A 27,840-nucleotide genomic window follows, 5' to 3' on the forward strand; every position below is an offset into this window, starting at 1 on the left:
ATATTTAAATAGTGCTTTTCTCCAATAGGACTAAATGTGCTGTACAAATCGTATGAACATAATACAGAGGTTTAAATTTGCATGAAATACAGAAACCATAAAGATAACACAAAGGTGTACTAGTTATTCGTCCTAGCCATGGAGCATCCAGGTGTGGGAGCCATTTTGGATCATCAGTTGCAGGGTTTTTCATCTTACCAGGAAGATGTGGCAGCCATTTTGGGCCATCAGTTGCAGGGTTATTCATCTTACCTATGGAGGTTCCAGGAGTGGGAGTCATTTTGGATCATCAGTTGCAGGGTTATTCATCCTAACCATGGGTCCTCAAACTGCGGCCCTCCAGATGTTGTGAATCTACAAATCCCAGCATGCCTTGCCACAGTTTTGCTATAAGGGAGTGTTAAAACTGTGGCAAGGCATGCTGGGATTTGTAGTTTCACAACATCTGGAGGGCCGCAGTTTGAGGACCCATGATCCTAACCATGGAGAATCCAGCTGTGGCAGCCATTTTGGATTATCAGTTGCAGGGCTATTCATCCTACTCAGAAGCACTTTAAGAGAGGAGGAGGTCCCGTTTCCAGGTTCTGATAGGGCACCCCCCTGTGGTGTGGAGGCTCTGGCATTGTCCCAGAGTCTACTGCGCATGCCCAAGTCTCTGTTAACATGGTGCCCACACCGCATTTACGAGTACACATCTATTTCGCATGTGTGAATCACTAGTAAATGTTGCAGTGGCTATTTTACCAGTGATTTTTGTGCTGCACAGCCGGTTCTGGTCCGACAGAGAGATAAGTATCAGTGGGAGCAGGGTGTGTGGGCACACCCTTGACCAGGGGCCACATACCGATCACCAATTATAGATGCACAAGTGATCCTACCTAAGAAGGTGTGGCATACATTTTTTGTCATCAGTTGTAGGGTTATTCATCCTATCTACAGTGGATCCAAGTGCGGCGGCCATTTTAGGTGCACTAGACATCGTATTACATTTTGCATAATAGGCAATGCTAGAAAGAAATGACATATAATGGGTGGGAGGGGCAATAAATCAGACAAAATCATCAGAACCATGCACTGACACAACAAAGAACCAGTCGAGGCAGCCATGTTAGGCATGCTACATTGATTACAACATGCGATAAGCAATACATGTAAATAAGACATACAATACATGGAATAAATACCTACAGCATAACTAATTCAATTGGTTGTTCAACCTGCCCTTGAAATTACCATGGGCCTTATTCTAGTTCACTCTTTCTGACAAAATCCTTCTTAGATGGACAAAACCATGTTCACTGCAGGTGGGGCAGATGTTACTTAGATTTGGGTGGGGTTTTACGTCAAAGTGAGATCTATATTGCAGTGTAAAAATTAAGCAGTCAGTATCTACCCTGCACAGAAACGAAATAACTCACCCAAATGTTATTCTCTCTGCACATTTTACATCTGCCCCCCTGCAGTGCACATGGTTTTGTCCATCTAAGAAGGAATTTGTCAGAAAGAGTGAACTAGAATGAGGCCCCATGTGAGGCAGTCATCTCGGGTGCACTACATGGGTCACAGTGAGTAGTATAAGCAGTGCAGTGAGGAAATACAGAGTGAAGTGAGCAATGATACTGGGGCAGTGGGACTGGTAAGATGGGGCAGAGGAGGGACAGCAGAATAGGGGGCTTAGTATGTGGCAGTATGGAGAGACATGCATAGCAGTCAGTGTGTATTGCAGATAGAAGGATAGGGTAAATCAATAACATACTGCACAGTGAGTGCTGACAGAATGCCGCAATAATAATAATAATAGTTCATACTAAGCACGAATGTGTCATATTACCGGGTGCGGCTGCAGGAGGTGGTGGAAAGTAGCATGCAATGGTTGTAATGCCTCAGAATCTGAGGTATTCTCAAGGTTAGGGTTTGGGGCAAAATTCAGTTTAAAGTCAGGTTAATCCAGCACCAGCTTCGCTCACATCAGTCCCTCTCTATTGGAGCTTTCAGTTTCTTGTAGGAAACACCCTTCCTCCATTCTTTCCAGGAAAAATACCTCAAATATAATATTTCCTTCGAGAGCAGAGGCATGGCCTAATTGTGGATGTGCGACCAAGCCCCCTACTAAAAAATGCTGGCCGTGCATTACACAGGGGGGCACCATGTGCCCCTTTGCCAGGGGTAGATCTGAAGGGAGGGGGATGCCAGTGCAGGATGCAGTCAATTTACCTACAATCAAAATCCCGACGTTCAACATACCAACAACCATTGACCAACGGTCAAAATAACGATACGGTCAAAATACCGACATTTAACTTGTTCATACGTTACCATCCCAGTGGACATGGAGGGGGAATATAATAGTGTGCCCGAAGCAAGGCGAGTGGAAGCGGTACTACGTTTGACTATCCATGTTGCACCAACATGTGCCGACAGGTGGAATTTCATGCCCTACCATCCACTAGGGCATGGAGGGAGAATAAAATAGTGTGCCGAGCGTAGAGAGGCACCGTGACCGAAGCAATCCGACCACAGCCAGGGCTGTCAACAGAAATCTTGGGGCCCCATACACTGATACTTCTGGGGGCTCCCCACCCCCTCAAGTACCAGTAGTTATGTGCAGGGCCGTTTCTAGACAATTTAGCTCCCAGGGCAAATAAATAAAAATGCGCGCGCCCCCCCCCCCCCCAAATACATAACATGAAATACAAGAAATTGCGCGCGCCGAAATAGGGGGCGTGGTTTATTTTAAAAGGGGGTGTGGCTTAAAATAAGGGTGTGGTCTAGCAGCAAAACAATTACCTTACATCTCACTTTTGCAACCTGCATGTCCAGACATTGGTTACCGCAGGAATTGTCATTGTCCTCCCGCACTTAAGTTGGCGGGCTGAAGACCACACGGTGACATAAAAATATAAAGCCCCACACAGTTACCTAGTATGCCTCACAGATCAAGGCCAAACAATGACAGGCTACTTAAATCATACACTTTTTTTATCCGTGATGCCAATTACACATTACATATTACGCCGCACACCATGATGGCAAGTACACAATACTCCCCACAACGTAATGCCTATTACACATTATGCCCAACGCGCCGCTGCCGCACAACTGATGCCGTTTACTAATATGCCCCCACAGTGCCATACATATATGCCCCCACAGTGCCATACATATGTCCCCACAGTGCCACACATATATGCCCCACAGAGCCACACATATATGCCCCCACAGTGACAGCTATGCCCCCACAGTGCCACACATATATGCCCCCACAGTGAGAGCTATGCCCCCACAGTGCCACCCATATATGCCCCCACAGTGACAGCTTTGCCCCCACAGTGCCACAGATATGCCCCCACAGTGCCAGATATGCCCCCACAGTGCCACACATATGCCCCTACAGTGCCAAATATGCCCCCACGGTTCCACATATATGCCCCCATAGTGCCACACATATGCCCCCACAGTGCCAAATATGCTCCACAGCGCCACACATATGTGCCCACAGTGCCACACATATGCCCCCACAATGCCAAATATGCCCCCACAGTGCCACATATATGCCCCCACAGTGCCACATATATGCCCCCACAGTGCCACATATATGCCCCCACAGTGCCACATATATGCCCCCACAGTGCCACACATCTGCCCCCCTCAGTGCCAGACCTATATGCCCCCACAGTGCCAGAGGATAATATCCCAGCAGCAGCACAACTCACCGTTGCTGCTGCTGGGGATAGCAGAGTCCTGGTCTCTGAGTCCCGTTGCCGCCGCTGCTTCTGTTTCCCAGGGGAGGAGAGGGGAGCGCATAGCGCATCTCTCCTTCCCCTTCACTGTGACTGGGCTGTCAGACAATCATATCTCGCGGGCTGGCTTCTTATTGGCTGCCGGCCCGCGAGCTGATTGGCTAACAGCCCAGTGACACAGCGAGGGGAAGGAGAGACTTATGCGCTCCTCTCTCCCCTCCAAGTACAAGAGAGATCATCTTTTTGGGGCGGCGGACGGGGCGTGCGGGGGGGACAGCGGCGTGGGGGAAGCTGGCGGGCGCCCTGGCTGCTAAACAGAGGCAGACAAGCCGTGCGGCGCCCCGGGCGGCTGCACGGCTTGTCCGCCTCTAGAAACGGCCCTGGTTATGTGGAGCAGGGATGGATGGTGGGCGTATTGGTGTCAAGAAGTCCCGTATAATGGCTGCCCCCAGCGCAGACAGTATAACTTCTGAACTGATAGCTACTACACATTATGCCATACACCCTAATATCTACTACACATTATACCACAAACCGTAATGCCCATTAAGACATTATGCCACATGCCAAAATGCCCATTAGGCATTATGCCACACACACCGTAACACCCATTACATATTATGCCACACATCATAATGCCCATTACACATTAGGCTACATGCCATAATGCCCATTACATATTATATCACACATCATAATGCCCATTAACTTTATATGACACACACACAATGTTCGTGAAAACCCCCAAAATATAGTGGGTCCCCGGGACCCCTCACTTAGAAAAATTGGGGTCCTACCCGACCTTTTCTGGGTCCCAATGGAATAAAGCCTCCTCTCTCCTTCCCCCAGCATGACACATGTGGGTCGGGGGGAGGGAGTGTGAATTGGCCTACTCATATAAAGCAGAATACATAGAAAACTAGAAAAGACATAATTCTGAAAACAGGGACAGTGCGTGTCTAAGGCGCGCACAAAAATTTAGGGCATGACTTTGCTGGAAAAGGGTGATGCCACATAATAGTACCAATTCACATTACACCACACACTGTAATGCCCCCAGTACACATTATAGCACCCACCGTTATGCCCAGTACACATTATAGCACACACCATTATGCCCAGTACACATTATAACACATAAGTCCTGCTTACCTATATGCTTGTTGCAGGGGTTACATGCTGGTTGCCACAGAGGGGGTTGTGTATGCATGCTGGTTGCCCAGGGTGCATTTCGTGCTGGTGGCCGGGGCATTTTGTGTTGGTTGCCATGGGGCATTTTACGCTTGTTGCCCAGGGGGCATTTTATGCTCGTTGCCCAGGGGGCTGGAAAAGCTGATAGCCGCTCAGCAGAGTAGGTGAGCAGTGTGTCTGCGCGGCGGGGAAGTGGATGTGGGTGGCATAGCTGACATGCTGCTCTGAGTTGAGCAGCCACATCCAGTCCCCTGCCAAACAGACAGCCCACTCACCTCTTCTGTTGAGAGCAGCTTTCATATTAGCATCCTGTCAGCGGCAGGAGGATGCGCGGCTTTTGAAATAATACAAACCACTAGTGATTGGCTGCCTGGTGGCCACTGGGCCCCTGCGGCTGCTACAGTGATTGGGGGGGGGGGGGGGGCTTATTCTAGTTCACTCTTTCTGACAAAACCATGTGCACTGCAGGTGGGGCAGATGTTACTTGTACAGAGAGAATTAGATTTGTTTAGGGTTTTACTTCAAAGTGGGATCTATATTGCAGTGTAAAAGTAAAGCAGCCAGCATTTACCCTGCACAGAAACAGAATAACTCACCCAAATCTAATTCTCTCTGCACATTTTACATCTGCCACCCTGCAGTGCACATGGTTTTGTTCATCTAAGAAGGATTTTGTCAGAAAGAGTGAACTAGAATAAGGCCCAGTACCCCTGCATAGTCTGGTAGATCAATTCATTTATCCAACAGCAATGAAGAAAGCCAATTTTTTGGAATAGGTTCGACATGACATTGGCTGACACACAGGGCCGTTTCTAGAGGCGGACAAGCCGTGCAGCAGCCCGGGGCGCCGCACGGCTTGTCCGCCTCTGTTTGACAGCCGGGGCGCCCTGCAGCTTCCCCAATGCCGCAGCCGCCGCAGCAGCCTCCTCCCCGGCGTCCACACACAAGCAGAGGGAGGGGAGGGGAACGCATCGCGCGTCTGTCCCTCCCCCTCGCTTAGTGTGTCACTGGGCTGTCAGCCTATCAGCGCTCGCGGGCTGGCAGCCAATAAGGAGCCAGCCCGCGGGGTATGAATGGCTGATGGGCGACGGCTCAGGACAGACAAGTACACACTACACAGTGAAGGGGAAGGAAAGAAGCGCGATGCGCTCCGCTCCCCTCCTCAAGGAATCAGTGCTGCAGCAGCACTCCCCAAGGAAGCAGCAGCAGAGGCGATGGCACAGGGGGAGACACAGAAACAGTGAGTTTGGCACTGTGGGGGCATAGATCTATGGCACTGTTGAGGCATATTTGGCACTGTGGGGGCATACATCTGTGGCACTGTGGGGGCATATTTGGGACTGTGGGGGCATATGTTTGGCACTGTGGGGGCATATGTTTGGCACTATGGGGGCATAAGTGTGGCACTGTGGGGGCATATGTGGCACTGTGGGGGCATATGTGGCACTGTGGGGGCATATGTGGCACTGTGGGGGCATATGTGGCGCTGTGGGGGCATATGTGGCGCTGTGGGGGCATATCTGGCACTGTGGGGGCATATATCTGTGGCACTGTGGGGGCATATGTGTGGCACTGTGGGGGTATATATTTGTGGCGCTGTGGGGGCATATCTGGCACTGTGGGGGCATATTTGGCACTGGTGGCATATGTGTGGCACTGTGGGGGCATAGCTGTCACTGTGGGGGCATATATGTGTGGCGCTGTGGGGGCATATCTGGCACTGTGGGGGCATATTAGTAAACGGCATCAGTTGTGCGTCAGCAGCGCGTGGGGCATAATTTGTAATGGCCATTACGGTGTGGGGTCTAATGGGCATCACAGTGTGCGACATAATGTGTAATTGTCATCACGGTGTGTGTGACATAATGTGTAAATGTCATCACGGTGTGTGACATAATGTGTAATTGTCATCACGGTGTGCGGCGTAATGTGTAATTGTCATTACGGATAAATAGTGTATAATGATTTAAGTAGCCTGTCATTGTTTGGCCTTGATCTGTGAGGTGTACTAAGTCCCTGTGTGGCCTTCAGCCGGCCAATTTGAGTGCGGGAGGACAATGACAATTCCTGCGGTAACCAATGTCTGGTCATGCAGGATGCAAATGTGTGATGTAAGGTAATTGTTTTCCTGCTAAACCACGCCCTTATATTAAACCACACCCCTTTTAAATTAAGCCACACCCCCTATTTCGGCGCGCGCCGGAGGCGCGCGCAATTTCCACAGTACCATGTAATGTATTTCATTTGGGGGGGGGGGGGCGCATTTTTTTTCCTTCGCCCTGGGAGCTAAATTGTCTAGAAACGGCCCTGCTGACACATGAAAAGGTTGAAACATTTTTGGGGGGATTTTCATTGTTATTTATTTTTCATAATTTATGACCCACTGGGCTGAGCCATGTGAGGGTACGTACACTAATTTGGGGCAGGCATGACTACTTTTAGACTACCCTCTCAGAGAGGGCAGCCACTTCTGAGCAGAAGGAATGGGGATGCCGGGTGATGCCTCAATAGAGGCAGGATGGGGCAGAGCTTATAGGAAAATGTGTTTGTTGGCAAGGCCAGCATCGTAGGCATTGCACAGCAGGGAGTGGGGCTATGATTACGCAATTCGCATCATTTTATCCCCCCGGACCCCAGAAGAGGGTGTGTGTGAGAGACCGGTGGCAGGGGGACTTGCCACGATTTTCGGGTCCACATGATGTAATGTACAAACTGACATACCATTTAGACAAGGGATGGGGAACCTTTATCCCTCCAAGTGTTGTTTAACTACGCATCCCAGCATGCCCTGCAACAGTTTTACCATGGCCAAATAGCAAAACTCTAGCAAGGCATGCTGGGATGTGTAGTTCAACTAGAGCTGGAGTGCTAAAGGTTCCCTGTCCCGGTTTATACCATAACCAAAGTTACTATCACTGTGATACTAAACACACATTGCACTGGTAATAAGTCTTGGTATTTAATAGGTCTTTGAACTGCTGCTGGTTATAAATAATTATACAGGGGTATATTTACTAAAGCAGGGATTCCCAACCCTGGTCCTTAAAACAAAGTCAAAGTCCAGGTTTTAAGGATAGCCATGTTTGAGTACAGGTAACTTAATTAGCATCTCAGTTGCTCACAGCACCCAGATTTCATGATTTCCCTGTTGCATACTAGCAGCTTTAGTACATCTTCCCTGTAGCTGTGTCCCAGCATTATAGGCAGAGCCCCCCCCCCCCCACCCCCACACACACATACACATGTCCCCCCTAATCATGTTTATATCTCTGCAGCCAGAATCAGGCTGTTCCCCCATGTCTGGGCTCCATCGCTGCATTCTTTGTTTGTTTGTTTCCACTTCCTAATTCTACTGATTACAACAGACTGCAACAAAGATAACCAAATGTATCATCCAGCACAGACTATACTACTATAGGGTGCTACTCAGCTGGATCCCCCCCCAGGCAAGCTGCTGTATTTATAGATTATATACCAGGAGGTGGTGGTGGTGCTTTCCCATGGTGAATCTGGGCTGGGGGGCTGGTTTCACCTCCCCCTCCCCTGCTGCAGTTTCTGTCCCTCTGCTCACCTGCCCGGGGGGAGGGGCCGGCAAGGCTGTCTGATGTCACAGAGGACACACCTTGAAACTCTTACCTGAGACTGAGAAGGGGGAAGTCCGGAACAGACTCACAGGAAGGCAGCAGAGGGTCCCTGGTACATTTACTGCTCCCACAGAGGGGTCCCTGGCACAGTCACTGAGCACTCAGAGATCCCTGACCTTGGAACGGTCTCGGGGGTTCCAGGAGAATTAACAGCAGCGCTGTGTGGGGTCACTGGAAGGCTTACTGCTGAGGGAGTCCCTGGAGGGTTTACTGCGCACTGAGGGGTCCCTGGAACAGTTCTTGCGCACTGAGGAGTCCTTGAAACGTTGACTGGTCTTTGGAACGTTGACTGCACCCTGAGGTGTCCCTGAAACGACTGCACTTGTGGGGTCCCTGAAACGTTGACTGGTCTTGGAACGTTGACTGCACCCTGAGGGGTCCCTGGAACAGTCCCCTAGCTTTCTGGGTGTCACCTCTTCTTCAGGGGAAAAGGCTTTTGTACATACAGACCCGGTTACTCCAGAGACTTAGGCAGGGGTGCTATCCCTGTCCCCCAAACAGGCACCATGAAGGACCCCAATTCTAATATCAAATACAACAGCAGACCACAGGTGAGTTAGGAAGTTACCTGGGGTGAGGGGAGGGGGATAAGAGTTCTCCATCCTGTGTAATATACTTCCATTAACCTGTAGTGTGTGTGTGGGGTGTATGGTTACAATATTTTTATTATTAATATTATTATTACTGTGCTGCTTACTATCGCTGGCGGGTTCCAGTTGGCATGTTGACCACTAATGGTCAGCAGTAAGTATGTAGACATTGACATAAGGCTGACACAAGTGAAAGGTCAACATGGTAGGCACATGAAAAGGTCCACACAAGTTTTTCATTATTATTTTACCCCCAGGAGGAGGGAGAATATAATGGCGCGCAGCAGTACACTTATATGGTGTCCATGTTGACATCTCAATGTAGACCTAGGACCTTATTCAGGTTCGCATGCAAAGCTGTGAAATTCACAGCTTTGCGTGTGGTTTACACGCTGTCCACTGCCTGATGTTTAGCATCCATTCGTTGCTTGAGTGTGGGGAGGAAATCATTTGATGGTTGCCGACCATCGAATGATTTCTAAGGTGCACGCAGATCTAAGACACTTTCTGTCTACCTTGTACGGGAAGATGGCGGGCAGCTGGAATGCCAGACCCCCACACTGCATAACGGCCACATTAGATTGGGAACACCCAGGAAACGCTGGGCATTCCCATGAGCGCAGCCCGTCTCCACCACCCCATGCTCCCCACCTGCACTGCTAGGTGCGAATGGGATGGCGAATAACCATGCGCTAAGCATTGCTCGGGAGCAAAAGGACCTGAATAAGGTCCCTAGTGTATTTCAAACTACTCACTATCGACCATTACTGGCTACCCTAGCGATTGTCAACCTAGACCATGTGGACCATTTATACTAGAACCAAATCCATTACTGTGCTGTGTAGGGCCGGATTTGTAACTAGGCACGGGCCTAGGGGCGGCACCTAGTATGGGCGGCAGCTACTGCCTGTGAGTCTGTCTGTGACCAGGCAGGCAGCATCTGCAGCTTGCCAGATTGGGCAGTGGCAAGTGACGAGCGGCGCCACCAATGCGATTCAGTCGGCGCCAGAGCTGCTCATCACTCGCCGCTGCCCGTTCACTACCCGCCACATCATTAATCACCCACCGGTGCGTCCCGGAGGCTCCTTCGCCGCTCAGGCTCACTAGCGTCCATCTCTCCCCACGCCATCTGCTTCCTCATCATAGCCCTTCATGTCCACCTGCCTCTATAACCTCCCATGCTGCCCAGTTTCTCCATCTCTCCCCACGCTGTCTGCACTAGCGCCTGGTGCCCATTCCCATAAGCTGTACTATACACACAGCCTATTGGCTGCTGCCTGCTGTGTATAGAACAGGGGGGACAACTGAGCAGCTAAGCGGCCCCCTGTTTCCTGAATTTGTTAAAGTGGTGGGTTGGGGGGGACAGGGGGCGGCAAAAAATTTTGTGCCTAGGGGCGCCCTGACCCCTAAATTCGCCCCTGGTGCTGTGTGTTGCATTAATGTACTGTAGTTACTTCTATCTGGTTTAGTTACAGTACTGCAAGCTTTTCAGTACTGTATAAGATTAGAAGCACAACTCCTTATGTTTGAGTGAATGTTAAAGGTTTACACGGAATACATACAATATATCTGCAGCCTAAAGGTCCATTCGCATTGGGCGATTATGCCCAGCGTGTATAGACAGCGATGACAGCTATCATCGATGGGGTGGAGAATCTGCTCAGTGCATACACACTGAGAGGCTTTCCCTCTGCCCGGCACTGTCAGGGGGGGGGGGGTGTGCTACATAGTACAGCACTATGTAAAACCGCCCTAAAAGCCGCTCATCTGCTGGTAATACCAGTAGATGAGCGGCTTTCCCGGTTATGATGCGGTAGCATGCATCACCGCTTATCACCGGGCCGTACACACTGGGCAGCTTTGAGCTGAAAGCCGCTCAAAACACCAAATTTGAGTGGATTCCAGCTCAAAATCACCCAGTGTGTATGAGCCTTAACTAAGTTCTCCTCACTACTACCTAAACCTATATAGCTAAATTGACCTGCATGTTCAGAAGACCTCAAGTATCGTTAATGGTGTGTGTGAGCGTGCATCAATATCAATATTGAGTGTACACCAGTGGCGGAACTTGTGAGTGGTGGGCCCAGGTGCAAAAGAACAATTTAGGCCCCACACCAGTGGGTGACAGGGGTACAAGCTGCTGGTCTAGACAGCAATGGGCCCCTTAGTCCTCAGGGGCACCTGCTGCACCAATGGTAGTTCCGCCTCTGGTGTACACACTAGAGGATATAGCTCAGAAGCCACTTAATGAGCGATATCTTTCACAATATCCTCTAGAGCAGGCATTCCCAACCACGGTCCTCAAGGCACACCAACAGTGCAGGTTTTAGTGATATCCAGGCTTCAGCACAGATGGTTTAATCAGAATCCCTCAGAAACTAATTAAGCCACCTGTGCTCAAGCCTGGATATGTACAAAACCTGCACTGTTGGTGTGCCTTGAGTACCGTGATTGGGAATGCCTGCTCTAGTGTGTATGGGGCTATAGGCACAACTTCAGCCTACTGAGACCCCCAACCCCACACTGCCACCAATACCCACTTCCCAAACCCTCAAGTGAAAGTGTGGAGGTGGCATCCTAAGGCCCTATAAACTAGGCCGAATCACATGCAACTTGATCATTTTTCATGCGAGTGCATACAAATTGCATGTGAATGAAATCAGGTCCGATATATATTGCATGCAATCCCAACATGGATGTCTTCTTCGTAGACATCCCTTATTGTGTGGTAGGCAGCGCCCCTCCCCCAGATTCCAACACACTACAGCTGTCTAATTGTGAAGTCAGCCCTGGGATTACTGATGCTGCTTTCACACATGTGACATTTGAATTTGCCGGGTCTAGGGTTCTAGCAAGCTGGCTAATTCCTGGATCTCTGCTCCATGATCTTTCACACATCAGGTCCTGTGGCAGGGGTAGTCAGTGCTCACTGCACAGTAGTTGATACTTTTAATATTTATATTAGAAATTGTGGTTTACCAGCTGCTGTTGAACTACAAGTCCCAGCCTGTGCAGTGGTTACATAACGCCACATGACTTCAAGGCATGTCCTTGGATTTTCAAAGACACTGTTTGTGTAACTTCAGCAGACAATCGCGCCACACCTGAGCCATTTGTTTTACGGGCCCATAACTTGGAAGAAATGAGGTGTGAACTGAAGGAAATGTGCATTTTCTAGACCGCCCCTTCCGGACTGTCGTAGGCCATAGTTTCTGGGGGCATAATATATTATAATTTTTTAGCCCCAATGAGTGTGACACTAATTAACCCTTTGAGTGCCAAATGAACTTGTCAAAATAGTTATGAAAATTGACAAACCTTTTTGTTCATCGTAATGACCTGTAATGTTTACATTATATAGGAAATATAATTTTTTTTATTTGAATCTATATAACAAAGGTGGGCATTTTTAGCGGATATTTTGCACATCGCTCACAGATGTTGGCATCCAAAGGGTTGCTGTAATGATATAAATATTGATTAGGAGACCTAAGCTCACTTTTCAAATTGACATCGATCATCAGTAGTTATTCAGAGCTGATCGCTGATGTGTGAATTTGCAAGTCTATCGGTTATTGTCAGCAACTGCACATACATACGGGTTGTCGCATGCATGTACGAGGCCAAATGTCAACATAAAACAGCAATGAATCTAATCGCAATCCCCTCATAATGTCACTGACAGGAAGCCGCCAATTGTGGGTGGCACCTGGCCATTTTATGGGAGTGTCAGGGAAAACACAGGCGTGCGCAGGCATTTAAGGGAGGTCTGTGACATCGACCTGATTCTGTCGCACAGTTGTGGAAGGGTCAGGGTTGCGCTCACTTGCATGGACTGGGAAAATCATTCGATGAGTGAGTTGCGTATGGATTTGCAGATGGAATGTGATCAGCGATTAATTTGCACATGATCATTGGTCTCTGCCACTTTGCAGAGCAGCGATTATGTATGAATCAGGCCCATTGATGAGAGTACTATTGTTTGCTAGGAACCTTCCACAGAACACACATGGATTTCGTTATCTGTACCCTTCCAACCTGATTTGAATGATGATCTTCGAAAAACAAACAAAAATTAAAGCAGAAATAACTCCAGCACTTTCTGCCTGAGATTAATGGGCTGGAGATGAGAATGTGACTAAGCAGGCTGGATTGTATTGTGTGTGTGTGTGACTCATTCCTGAGACAGCATGTAGTAATGTGACTGCTTAAGGAAATGCCTCAGTATTCTCAGAAAAAACATCCACAAAGCACAGATGAAGTGGGTATGCCCTAACATCCGTGACCCCTACCGCCGCACATCGGCGGCTACCGCTAACATAATTATCGCATATGCTCTAAAATATGCAATAATTATGGCAAAAGACAGCTCTTGTATTAAGAGCTGTCTTTTGTGGTGAACCGGCGGTGCACGGCGGGTCCCGACGGGCTCTCCTCCTTGCACCCGGATGATTTTTAAATGCAGGGTAGAGAAGGTCACAGGTCCGGGCAGCACAGCGCTGTGCTGCCCGGACACAGGTGAGGGGGGGGTCGGTGCAGGGCAGCGTGGGTCGCGTTAAGAAGCCCATAGGCTTCTATGCGGTATCGCCAGCTTTTGCTGGTGATACCCCTGCAGTGAAAACCCGCCGTATGGGTTTTGCTGCATATCAAAATGCGGTAAAAGCCCTGATAACTGGTTTTTTTTTTTTTTTTTTTACCACAATTCTGTTTTAGAGAATCTCCCCCGAAATCTGTGTCCAACAAAGGATCTGTAGAATATTTCAGTTAGGAATGAATGCAGCACATGTTTGAATACGTGACCGTTAGTAATGGCTACACCTGTGCACCAGCTAGGGGGTCTGGGAAATGTGGCCGTTATAAATGACTACACCAGTTCCCAATATCCACATGGTCATTGTCATTTAAAATGTCAACGGGCACAGTATCAACAGTATGGGGTTATGTCTCTAGCAGGAGCAAAAGGCTACTGTGTCGGCAATTTTTAATGTCGAAATAACATACCACACCCAACTCCTACAGTCAGAGACATAGTCTTCACAGTGCAGGAATGTTAGTTTTTGTTTTATGTGGGGAATAGAGGTCGCATTACACACAATATTAATGTCATTTTGTTGCACATTATAAATGTGTGCGTTTTTATGTTGTGGCTTGTTTTGTTGTAACACATGCAGTGACCTTTGTTCTGTCTGACGGCACTGACCATGTAAGATCTGGGCAGGCTGCTGCTGTAGATTCCCCCTGGCCTGACTCCTCATTTGGGTCACGTGAACATGCCCAGAAGATTGTGACTCTGATTATTTGGTGCAACATCAGCGATGTGTGGTTACAGGTTATCATCCATGGACATTGATACATTGTCTGTTATCACACACATGTCAGTAGTTTTACTTTTTGTATAGTGCTGGCATCTTTTACCTGCGGGACATCCAATTGACAGCCTGATCTAGTACTCTGGGTGATAGATATATATTCCCATCCTGGGAAGTGGGTGCTGTTTGCACCCCATTCTTATGAATGGCGAGTGTGTTGATACTTGTGTGTATGTATGTATGTATATGTGTGTGTGTGTGTGTGTGTATATATGTATGTATATATATATGTATGTATGTATGTATGTATGTATGTATGTGTGTGTGTGTGTGTGTGTGTGTGTATATATATATATATATATATATATATATATATATATATATATATATATATATATATATATAATATCTATATCCGGGAGGGGCCCATATACACTCCTATGGGGGAGACGTCTCATCTAATTTTCATGGCGGCAGAATCGCATGTGGCCCTTCTGCATGCGATGTATTGCATGCAATCCCTGCTCCTTGCCACTAGGAGGGGGGCCAACCCAGAGATCTTGCAGCACGCATGATCTCCGAGTTCGAACCGATGCGCACAGGACCGCGCATTGGCTCGAATCGGACCTCAGACACATGCTATTGGGGCCGATTTCCCAGCCTTATCTGCCAGTTTTGGGTGAAAACGGACCCAAGACCGGGGGGCGGGGTGGGGCTAACAGGTGGGATGTATATTACATTGTGCATACAGTATCTTCCCTCATGACCCGTTCCAAGAGGGACAAAATGCTCCCTGCCTGGTCTTCCCTCCAGTGGCGTAACTATAGAGGGTGCAGGGGATGCAGCTGCTACGGGGCCCGGCGGGTTGGGGGGCCCGAGGCATTCCCCTGCACCCTCTACATTCTTTTCCCTTAATTTCATTTTTTTTTTTTTAAAGCCCTCTACAGGCCAGCAGCGGCGCCGGTTGTACACAAGCAGTGCGCTTCATGGCTTCTACTAGTCGCGCACAGCCTGCGCTACTGCAGGTGCCGGACATCATGAAGCAGCTGGACTGCGAGCATACCGCTGTATGTCTGCGCGAGGGCATCGCGCTGTGTATCTGCATGAGGGCATCGCATGGAGGTTGGAGGCTGCTGCTGCGGGAGCCGGTCCAGTGGGGTTGGAGGCGGCGGCAGGAGACAGCGATAGGAGAGGCTGCAGCTAGAGTTGGTTCGGGGTGCACTGCTTGGAGGCTTCTGCAGGTGCCGGGGAGGACGCTTCATGGGAGACAGACACGCAGGAGGGTCTGGCCTGTGGGAGGGCTGCTGCTGGTGGTGCGCATCTGAAGGGTCTGAAATACTATCATTCAGGTTAGAGTGGGAGTGGAATAAGGATGTGTAAACTGCAGTAACTGAATATGAAAAGTTAAAACCCCAGGACCTCTCTCTCTCTCTATTTCTCTATGCCCCTTCTGTCCATCCCTCTATCTTTGTGCCCCCAACCGTCCAACCCTCTCTGTGTCCCCTCTTGTCCATCCCTCTCTCTCTGTGCCACCTCCCTTCCACCCTTATCTCTGTGCCCCATCCCTCTCTCTTTGTGCCCTCATCTGTACATCCCTCTCTGTGCCCCTTCCTGTCCATCCCTCTCTCTTTGTGCCCCCTCCTGTCCTTCCCTCTCTCTCTGCACCTCCCATCTTGCCCTATTGTGCCCATCCCTCTCTGTGCCACCTCTTGTCCATCCTTTTCTCTGTGCCCCCTCGCATCCATTCCTCTCTCATGGCCCCCTGTGTCTCCTCCTGTCTGTCTGTCTGTCCATTTTAGTCCTCTCCATCTGTTTATGTCCCCACTGTCTGTTCTTCTCCCTCTCTCTTACTCCTCTATTTCTCTTGCTTTCTCCCTCATTCCCTCCTTTTCTATGAAAGCTCCCTTTCTCCCTATCTCGCTCCTCACTCTCCTACTAAGGGACATTTCAGTGACTTGGGGTTTGGGGGGGGGCCCTTTTCAAGATTTTGCTATGGGGCCCCCAAAGTTCTAGTTACGCCTTCCCTCCTCTTACTATATGATTGACGTAACCTGTGTTGAACTATTTAAAAGGGAAGTCCAGGTAGAGAGAATTGTGTCCCTTCTGAAATAGGTCATGTTGGGATGTATGGACAGTATGCATTACATATAAACCACAGATGTATTTATATTTAAACGAATAGTATAATAATGTCTGGATACATTTTATAACGCCACCTAATTAGAGACAATTTGTTTTTTAAGTTTCCAAAATAACATCTTCTGTATCATCAATTTTGTCACATAATAGCAGCAGTTTCTTTACTACTTCCACACTGGTGCAGGACTCTGAAGAGCTGGTGATGTCACTGTGCTCTGGCCGAGTGGTCTGGGAAATGTGACCGTAAAGGCCCATACATACACACTGGGCGACTGAGCTGAAAGTCGCTCAAAACAGCATGTTTAAGCGGCTTTCAGCTCAAAGCTGCCCAGTGTGTATGCCCCGGCGGTGAGCGGGAAAGTCGTTAATCTGATGGCAATACCAGCAGATGAGTGGACTTGATCCACTTGATTTGCTATGCAAAGCCGTCCTCCCCACTGATGGCGCCGGGCAGAGGAAAGCCGCTCAGTATGTATGCACTGAGCGGCATCCCCCCCCCCCCCCCCCCCCCAGCGATGAACACGATCATCGTTGTCCATACACGCTGGGCATAATCACCCAGTGTGTATGGACATTTAGTAATGACTAAACCTGTGCACCAGCTAGGAGGTCTGGGAAATGTGACGGTTAGTAACGACTCCACCTGTGCACCAGCTAGGTGGTCTGGGAAATGTGACAGTAATGACTCCACCTGTGCACCAGCTAGGTGGTCTGTAAAACATGACCTGCTGGTAGCTCTCAAGGACCGGTTTATTTGTTTTCAGGTTGGTAAATTTCCAATGGGGAGTGTAGTCCTTTATATGCCCTGTGAGTGTGTAGGGCTTCTACACCACAGTATACGAGGTGCTGACCATTAAGTGCCCTAGTAGGAGAGTGTCCCATGTCTGTCTGGTCGGATGCTCAGAGATGACCAGGCTAAACATCTGCCAGGACAGAAATTGCTGGGTAACTGTTCCTCTCCACTGCAAATACAAGTCCGGGACCATAACATGCTATGTCAATATATCCTCATACTTCCGCTTTGTGTGTCATCCCCATTTACACTAATGATGCCCGATTACTGCAGCGTGTATACATGCCTCTAAATGCTCCATTGACTTCAGTTAGGATGTAATTCTAGAGAATATAAAGTCACCGGATAGAATTGTGGAAATCACGCAATGATTAATCAGACAATGTCCGAGACAAGGGCGTAACTAGCATAGGTGCAAGGGGTGCAGCTGCTATGGGGCCCAAAGGTAATGGGGGCCCATCTTTGCTGTCTAACTAATGTTTTACATACATTTATCACCCTCAGTTGCTAAATAGAGGGCCCTTACAAACTTTTGCTATGGGGCCTAATAATATCTAGGTACGCCTCTGGTCCGAGACATGCTACAGTGTTCTCCTAATATGGCATACAGTGTGCAGCATATTTTTGTCAGGGGCACTGCAGTGTGTGCCATAATGTGTAATAAGCATTTCAGTTTGTGGCATAATGTGTAAGGGGCATTTGGCGGTTATTAGCCAGATTTCTTTCCCTTTTTAGTAGCTCTTTAGGAGGATTATTTTGTCTCCAGTACTGTAACTCACGCCTGGTTAAGGTTGCAGACCACTGCAATATAGCCTACTTGTGTGGGATGTATTGGGTATTCCGGTACTTGGGATGCCGGATGTCAGGAGACCAACAGCGGTATCCCAGTAGTGAGGGCCCAGACACCTTTTTTAGGTAAGTATACTAACTGCCTATACCTGAAGCTCGAGCGTAAAGCCGTGTACACACTGCAGTGATGTATGCCAATATCGTGGGCAATATGGTCACTGGCGACCATATTGCCAGTGATGGGAGTGTGCCCCGGCGATAAATCGCCAGGTGCGCGCTCCCGTTTTCTGCCCCGTTCTAATCGCTGGTCGCAGGAGCCAGCTGATTACCTGATTACCATCTCTGGTCGTCGGAGAAAAGGGGGCATTGAGCGATATATCGCCCCGTGTGTACGCACCTTAACACTTGCTCTAGTTGCTAAAGCTACCCCCCCCCCCCCTTTCCTGGAACATTTGCAATCGATGTGACAGCAGATATGCTATCCAGATCACTACTTGTGTATACTGTATGTCCTAACACCACGACACCAAATTGTGATATTCACCCATCTCCATAGACCTCTTTACGGGGATGTGGGACCATTTGTAGACAACAAGTAGATAGACAGCCATTAGGTCGACACCATTAGTTCGACATGCTTTTAGGACGACATGTCATTAGGTCGACACTGCCTTTAGGTCGACATGGTTTTTTTCACTGTTTTTTTTTGGCTGAAATGTCGACACAGTCGACATGGACACAGTTTAAAGTGAACCGCAGACCCTCGCATCGCTCGCAATGCTTCGGGCACGGTGCCTCGCTGCGCTCAGCACACTTTTTTATTCTCCGACCACGCCCTAGTGGATAGTAGGGCATGAAATACCGTCTGTCGGCTCAAAAAACAGTGAAAAAAACCATGTCGACCTTTTGGCTGTCGACCTTTTGGCTGTCGACCTTTTGGCTGTCGACCTTTTGGCTGTCGACCTTTTGGCTGTCGACCTTTTGGCTGTCGACCTTTTGGCTGTCGACCTTTTGGCTGTCGACCTAATGGCAGTGTCGACCTTTTGGCTGTCGACCTAATGGCAGTGTCGACCTAATGGCTGTCGACCTAATGGCAGTGTCGACCTAATGGCTGTCTATCTACTTGTTGTCTACAAATAGTCCGGATACCTCTTTACGGACAGAGGTACATAGCGGGACCCTACAAATATCTGGTTTCTCCGGCGTAAACCTTTTAAATGATCTGCTCTTCTCCACTTCATACACAGACTCAATTCCACACCCACTTGAGGACCAGGGGTTAGACATCACACTGGATCTCTGCTCCATAAAATTATCATTGCATATACCTGATCTTTGTACCAATGGGAGACTGGTGACTAAAATATTACTAGAACCTTGTGGAGAGTCCACAGCAGGCATGTCCAAGCTATGGCCTTCCAGCTGTGGCAATGCATGCTGGGATGTGTAGTTTCACAACAGCTGTAGGGCCATGCTTGGTCTACAGAATATGCATGGCCTACCAGCAAAGCCACACTGTGGTTGTATGGTGGAAAAATACTAATCCTTGCATGGAGATAAAGTAGCAACCAGTCACCTCCTAATGTTATGTTACAAGCTGTGTTTGAAATATAAAAGGAACTGATTGGTTGGTACTATGGGGTTTATTCTAGTTCATTCTTTCTGACAAAATCCTTCTTAGATGGACAAAACCATGTGCACTGCAGGGGGGGCAGATGTAACATGTGCAGAGAGAATTAGATTTGGGTAAGTTTTTTTGTTTCTGTGCAGGGAAAATACTGACTGCATGATTTTACACTGCAATATAGATCTCACTTTGAAGTAAAACCCCACCCAAATCTAATTCTCTCTGCACAAGTTACATCTGCCCCACCCGCAGTGCACATGGTTTTGTCCATCTAAGAAGGATTTTGTCAGAAAGAATGAACTAGAATAACCCCCTTTATCTCTTAATACTCTGCCCCGTTGTCCCTTTAACATGCATGGGAAGTAATCCATTAGGTGGGATGTACTAACCATTTGTGATCCATCCTGCCTGAATATTATTGGCAGATTTTATAACCTATGCAACTAGTATTGCAAAGGGACGCTCTTCCGATAAGCCCTACTCTTTGCGCCATCCAAATTCCGGTTTCCAGACCCTGTTGTTAACCGTTCTTCATTTTCCTTTTTTTCCCTTTTTTCCCAGGAGTATATGTGAGCGTAGAATCAGGCCTAGGGCGTGACAGGAGATCTCTGTGTGTATTGCACAGAACTTTGAATTTGTCAAGTCAGAAATAGTTTTGTATCTGGTTTCGGCTTGTTTCTAACAATGGTTCTACTTTCACTACTGGAAGAAGTGTGTGTGTGTGTATACTGAAGCGTCACTTGGCCTGGACACAGCTCTTGTCCTGTTTCGGGCAAGGCTATTGTACTCTTATTAACCTCTTATGCAGCAACTTGCATATAATCAAATAGATATTGACAGCCCATATGTACTCACCATTAGATATAACTTTAATCCTCTCCACTTTATCACTCTTCAAGGCTTAGCACATGCCTCCTCTATGATTTGAAAATTATATTTCCTCTACCTCCCCATGGCAGCCAACCTCTGGGTTCTCTCCCTATAGGTAGATATCTGGAAAGGAACAAAAAAGACACCTCCCCTATATAAGGACTGCCCCTATGATTTGAAAATTATATTTCCCTAACCACCTATTGTTGGAGTGGTTGCATAAAAAAAAAGTTTTCAATGAGCTATGGACAGGTGCTATGGGGGCCACCTTCCCTGTCCACTTATGTGTTATTCACCATTGGGGGTACATAAGGACCCTTACAAACATTTGCCTTGCAATATGTCTAGTTATGCCCATGAATCAGCTCATTGTGATGCAGTATAATAATTGACAGGCATTATGATGTTACATAATGTTACCTAGGGGTGCAGTAATGTGACACAATATGAAATGGAGGTGCCATATTGTGGCATAATTCCATTCCGGCTGGACCTGCACCCATCGCTCCAAATTGTAGTATTATTGGGACAGCGGCCCCTTAAAAATGTTGCTATGGGGCATACAAAGTTCTGGCTTGCCTCTGGCCATTGACATTTGTTACTAATGCCCTGTTTCCTCTTTTTACCACACGGAAACTTGCACGCCAGAGTTAGTGGCCCATTTTATCAACGAGTGTTCTGACACTTGTGCATATGTTCTCACGCTCCCAACTGTCATGTGTTTGAAAAGATGGATTAAGTTTAGTTGGGGTGCCCAGGGCAACAAACTTGTGGGGGCTATAACCAATAAAATCCTTAATAAGAAATACCTGCAGTGGTGCTGCTAGCTCAGGTCTGGGAAGATGAAATGCATGGGGTTTGAAAGATGTAGGGTGCTGGAATGAACACTACTGCAATGGTAATAAAATGTGTAATGTAAATGCTGTAATCCCCCCCCCCCCCTCCCTCCATTCACATTATGCCACACAGAAACCCCAGTTTATATATGCCATGGTGCCCCCAATTCAGATGGTGTAGCTATGTGGTGGGTATTTATTTCTCTGTGTTTGACGTCCATGCTGTCCCTGTCTTGTATGAATCATCGGATTACATAGGTGTGCAGCTCCTGTGACCTTCCTTCAGGGGACTCTGACAGACGACAGGGCAGATATGTGGGCACGATACGGGCCCCCGGATATGAATGGTTGCTCCTGTCTGTGTTCCTCCTGAGCCTTTCTCCGTCCTCACTGCACGGCCACATTCCTGGCAGAGCAGGTCTGGCCGTGTCCTCGGCTGCGGGAAGCAGTTCTACCAGTTTTGCTGACTCTGACACTGACGTCTGTGTGTACCTTAGTGATGATCAGCCCTCTAGAAACAGCAGCTTGTTACTGTGCCGAGCAGTGCTGATGGCTCGCGGGCCAGTGCTCAACTGACCCCCTCCCTTCACTTGCTGTTTTTTTTTCAGTGAGGTGGAAATGGCGAGTGCCGCCATCAAAACGGCGAGGCTTGTTGCATTTGCAGCAACCTCGGCGTTCCCAGAACATTGCATACGGCGAGGATTTTCCTTGCCAAAAAAACATTAAATCAGGCCCAGAGTTGCTCACCCTATTCAGAGTTGATCGCAAACACAAAATCTTTCTCAAATGGACAAAACCATGCTGCACTGCAGGTGGGCAGATGTAACGTGTAGATTTGGGAGGGGTGTGTTCAAGCTGAAATCTAAATTGCAGTGTAAAAAGAAAGCAGCCAGTATTTAGCACTAAAACAAATCTAGTGCCCTCTGCACGTTACATCTGCCCCACCTGCAGTGCAGCATGGTTTTTTCCATTTGAGAAAGCTTTTGCAATTGTCTGAATCTGGCCCACAGTCTGTACCTTTTATCTCTCTTGAAGGCTTGTATACCCCATAGTTACCTACCCTCCTGCATTCTGCAGGTGACTCCCTGACATAGCAGCAATCTCCCTCATGTCACCTAGCCCACATTATACTGTTACATTATTGGGGAAAAAAGGAATGAGAGATAGATACATTTACATTGAATCATCAGCACCATTTACCAGCACTTTACCAAGTATAGTAGCTCTTGCTAACTGCTTTGGGGCTCATCTACATTTGGATATAAGTAAATTTAACAGATTCCTCTCAGATGTAGCAGTGCACCCCCACGCTCCTAGGTGCCACATTCACAATCTCTTTTCACAATCTCTCCATATATGTAACTAGACACGCCCTGTGGGTCATTGGTCATTCCTGTTTGCCCGGAAATGACAATCTGTCATATCAGGCAGTGTGTACACGCTTGCCCATATGGTCCCATCGCCCACCGGATCGGCCAGCTAGATGTTATTGTGATGCGTACCTGGACCATAAACTGTATATAGAACCCTTAGTGTGACCGCCGTGGGCTTATTTACATGTTATATACTATAAGTATGTATGTCCAGGCTGTTACCCAAGAGTAATGAATCTGTTATGTACAATATTTTGTAGAATGCGATAGAAAATTATAGCTAGGGAGTCATTCATTTCTTACCAGCGCTGCTATAATTAATGGGCACCCAATGGAGTAATTTAGTAGTTCTTGGCGCCCATTAATGATGGTGCCTGTCATGCCTCATTAGACCGGGTTTATACACGTAAAAGTGCAAACGGTGAACGCTGCTTGGGATTATTTTCACTTTGCACAGATGCGGCATTATCACCTTCTGTTGGGGGACATTGCAGCACTACTATTATTTTGGAGCAGAAGCACACCCCCAAGCATGTGGCATCAGTGCTGTCAAATGTGCCTCTTGCTAATTTTTTTTAATTCTAGCTCCCATGTTCTGGATCATTAGAGATGACACTGGCTGACTCACTGCGACTGGTTCCCAGTATTTGGCTTTCCCTGTGTTATGTCACTACTAGTGTATTATTAATACTGTGTTACCCACATCTGCACATTCTGTCTGTATTTGCCATGTTCTAGTTCCACTGCAATACATGCTCCTCATCCTGCAGCTGCAACCACCAGGTCCACAAATCTACCACTCGAGCGACTTCTTGGGTGGTTTATCCCTTCTGCTTGTTGGGGCAGTTATTATGGTGTTCCTGCAGCATCGGCGACCTTCTCCCATAGTCGGGAATAATCATCCGCTGAAGCCACACACAGTCCTGGCAGCTGTTGGTGTGAATCATCTCTTGTCCTGAAGTGACTCCCATTGCAGATAATGCACATTAACCCCTTCTTCCCCCTGGTTGTATAACTGCTAATAGCGCAGGATACAGCAGCTCTCCGGTATAGTGATTCCTTTTAGCAGTGGTCAGGGAACTCAGTCCTCATTACCCCACGCAGTGCATGTTTTGCAGGTCTCCTCACAGAATCACAAGTGAAATAATTAACTCCACCTGCGGACCTTATAAAATGTGTCTGAGTAATTAGTACACCTGTGCACCTGCTGGGTTACCAGCAAAACATGCACTGTGTGGGGTAAGGACACCCGAGTTCCCTGACCACTGCCTTATAGCGTTAGGCAGATTTATTTATTTAGAGGACACCGTTACCATTCTATGATTCTGTGGGTATTGGTCATTGTGTAGAACAAATTAAGGTTGACATGCAGTGGGTCAACCGCTGAAGGTCGACAGAGATTAGGTAGACACATGAAAAAGTCAACATGGCTAAGGTCGAGTTTTTCACTTCTTTGTCCTGAATGCCGACAGGGTTGTCATGGGTACCATATTGGTATGTTCGGCACACTATTCTATTCTTCCGCCTAGCCCTAGTGGATGGTGGGGCATGAAATTCCACCTGTCGGCTCAAAGAAAAGTGAAAAACTCATGTCAATATTCCCATTGTTGACCTAATGCTTGTTTTTTTTCATGTGTCGGCCTTTAGTGGTCGACCCAATGCATGTCAACCTTAATAGCTTTGACCTAACAACCTTATATCAATTCAGTGATTCTATGGTGTTCACTTTTTTATTTGGTTTGCGGTCTGTAAATCAACAGTGTCTAGGTCAACAATCAATAGATTGACGCCGTTAAGTCGACACCTAAAGTTATAGGTGTGATCACTCATGGTGGTTATATGCATGGTGCCTGCAGCACTGAAAGGTTTAGCTCTCGGTATGAAGCAATGGAATGTACACAGTGATGTCAGGCGTATGTTTGTACGAGCGTGAATAGGGCAGAAGTGGGTGTAGTCACATCTGTGCTACTGGTGAAACTGTGTCACTGCCGGATATCCAACAGTTTCTGTGTGAGTCGCTTTCCCGGTGAGCCGTCAGTGTCTTACTGTGATGTCATCTGTCCTTGTGTGATCACTGGGAGGCATTGTTACCCAGCACAGCTGATATATTAATGTTAGTAGGATCAGGCGTGTTACATGGTGTTCCTGGAAAGTATTTACAACCCTGTTAGAGGAGCCTACAATCTAAAATGTGTGTGGAACGCCTGATAAATAAGTGGGTCGTATAACGTAGGGAAAGATAAAGACATGTAGATTATACTGTAGAGGTTTTTTACCTCCACCCCCTTGACCTGCTCTCCTAATAATGGCTGAGTTTAGTGCCCCCCCTCCTTGACCTGTGCCCATATTGAGCACCATCCTGGGCAATCCGTAGTTCTAGCTCTGCCTTCTACCTCTCTGCAACAAACCATTACTAATGTTGTCCATGCTACACATTGACCAAAGTGATGATTACCATTATGTGGGACTTAATGCTGTTGCATATTTGCAGTTGGTAATGGAGTATGTTTCGATTGATTGCCTTTTCTCAGGTATATAGGATTGGTCTATGGGGGACAGATGTAGAATGGTGCGTGGGCATGACCAGCAGCTTAAAGCCCCTTATTTGTGTGGAGACATATAGGAGTTTGGGGAGATGAGCACCCCTTGATAGGTGTGGAAGTTCCTTCAAAATGGTTTTCACGAGAATAGTTTGTGTTTCCATAGATAATGTGGCCCTGTAAGGCAGAAATCTCTGCACCCCTTTGTTGTTTATCTGCCTGTCTGCAACGCAGGCCGGTAGGTGGGCCCCATTCGGTTGCTCCATGCTCATCTGGTTTCCCCTTTATTTTCTTTAGAGCCTCAATGGATTTGAAGAGATGGTGGAATTTCTTCCGGCCACAAACACGAAGAAGGTGGAGAAGATGGCCACCAAGCAGAAGGTCCTTATTGCCGGTGTAGTGGTGGGGGCCGCTCTGCTTTCGCTCACCGCCGGCCTCCTTGTGTGGCACTTTGCATGTAAGGATGTTATGTCTTCCTGTATTGAAGAATGATTATACTGCATTGCTATGAGGACAAATGCTGAGCGTTCTGGCCTTGCTTTTTCTTCTGTCCCTCAGATCGGAATGCCCCTGTACAGAAGGTTTATTCCGGTTACTTGACGGTTACAAATTATAACTTCATTGAAGCTTACGAGAACCCATCATCTCCAGAGTTTGCTGAACTCTCTTCCAAAGTCATTGACATGGTAAGTTGTTATCTTCCTGGAGCCTTGTTTAAATTGTTTGAAACACTCGGTATAATATGTCTCCTTCTGGGTGACAGTCCTGATTGGTTCTACATGATATGTTGACCGATTTCTGTCTTTCCTATTTCTGTAGCTACAAAGTACTTATAAAGCTGACCCAGCCATCGGACCCTACTTTGTCCAGTGCAATGTTACCGCATTTAGGTGAGTGTTATTTTTCTTTTTTCTTATCTTTCTATCAACTTTAAAAGGGGGACACATTTGTTCTAGAATTATTGATTTACAGGAGTCCCATAATAAGAAATGAATAACACAGTATAGAGTGATAAATTGGAGAGTGATAAACTACCAACCAATCAGCAGCTTCTAATCATTTTACACTCTGTTTGCAAAATTACAAATGGGATCTGATTGGTTGTTCCTTTATTTCTTGCCGCTTTCTCTGTCGCCAAGTTTTGATATATCTCATGCAATCTCGGCTACTATAGATGCTAGGAAATGCCAAGCCAGATAAGAAATGAGAAAAGTCTTAAACTTGATGGCCACTGCATTGGTTACGTGGACTGATTAAAGGCAACGCATCTGTTTCTGGTATTTTGTAAAGATTTGGTTTGGTCCATCCAACATGATGAGACTATTGCCTAAATCAGCGCATCATATATAGTAGGATGAATATATGCTCTGTTCCGTGGAATCTTCTCCGGGCTCTGATATGTTCTGCAATCTGTCTTTCTTCATTCTACAGTGAGGGCAGCGTGATCAGCTATTACTGGTCGGAGTTCTCTGTTCCGGCATACCGGGAGTCCGCCCTGGATAAAGCCATGTCTAATCTGAAAGTGCAGACAACCATACTGCGGCGACAGTCCACCCTGGCTGTCAGCTCCTTCGTGGCCTATCGTAAGCCGGATTCTCATTGTTCATGTGACCATTTACCGCTTAGAATTTTTATATTGCAAAAATGTAATAAGTCTAATTACAGATGCGTCCACATACACCTATCCTTCAATTGTGCCAACTAGCCTGTTTTGGTGATTCGCAGACATTGCTATTAGGCCGTGCCATGAGCATCTTAATCTGCTACTTTTAATGCTGAATCTTTTGCATAGTAATCCTAAATGTTCTGTACCCTTCGGGGTATTGGGGTTGTACCAATCCTTGACGAGCGATTAAAGTACCAACTATTCTGCTCCTAACTGTCACTAGACTAGCTGTGTTTGAAAAATAACAGGAGCTGATTGGTTGGTATATTAACATATATATATATATATATATATATATATATATATATATATATATGGAGAGTATGGGGAGAATCAAGGTGCCTTACAGTAGACTAATATTTCTCAACATCAAGTATGGACGTATATGCAAAAATATACTATAAAAATGTATTTATTAAACCAAAGTAAAAGAATATGAATATAAAACAAAAGATTTTTTTGGATACACTTAATTCATACAATGCACAGAAACAAACACATGACACTTGTACAATGGGTTGGGATGGGCAGTGGGGATGGGAAAGGTAAAATGGAGATGACACGAGAGTGGGAGGTAAAATGGCAAAAATGGTATTAAAACAGTATGAACATATAAGAACAATAGGTCTATCCCCTTTGTTTAAAAAGTATGGTTAGTACTTAGCTGGATATGGGGTAAGTGAAAAAAAGTTCAAAGTCTTTTTCGTGGTTGAAGACCTGGAGGTAGTGCTGC

At 47.2% G+C, this 27,840-nt stretch overlaps 1 protein-coding gene across 1 annotated transcript in view; it reads left to right on the forward strand.

The window, feature by feature from the left end:
• Window positions 1-8,345: 8,345 nt before the first annotated feature.
• ST14 (ST14 transmembrane serine protease matriptase) overlaps window positions 8,346-27,840 on the forward strand; it is a 32,618-nt gene continuing 13,123 nt past the window's right edge. Inside the window, exons 1-5 of the mRNA XM_083162877.1 lie at window positions 8,346-9,126; window positions 25,739-25,898; window positions 26,000-26,127; window positions 26,261-26,331; window positions 26,873-27,024. Of these exons, the coding sequence (XP_083019003.1) occupies window positions 9,082-9,126; window positions 25,739-25,898; window positions 26,000-26,127; window positions 26,261-26,331; window positions 26,873-27,024 (556 nt within the window). The 5' untranslated portion in view covers window positions 8,346-9,081. The remainder of the gene's footprint in view (window positions 9,127-25,738; window positions 25,899-25,999; window positions 26,128-26,260; window positions 26,332-26,872; window positions 27,025-27,840) is intronic.

The sequence above is a fragment of the Crinia signifera genome, chromosome 19 (genome assembly GCF_055691185.1).
Source record: "Crinia signifera chromosome 19, ASM5569118v1, whole genome shotgun sequence".
NCBI classification, from domain to species: Eukaryota; Metazoa; Chordata; class Amphibia; order Anura; family Myobatrachidae; genus Crinia; species Crinia signifera.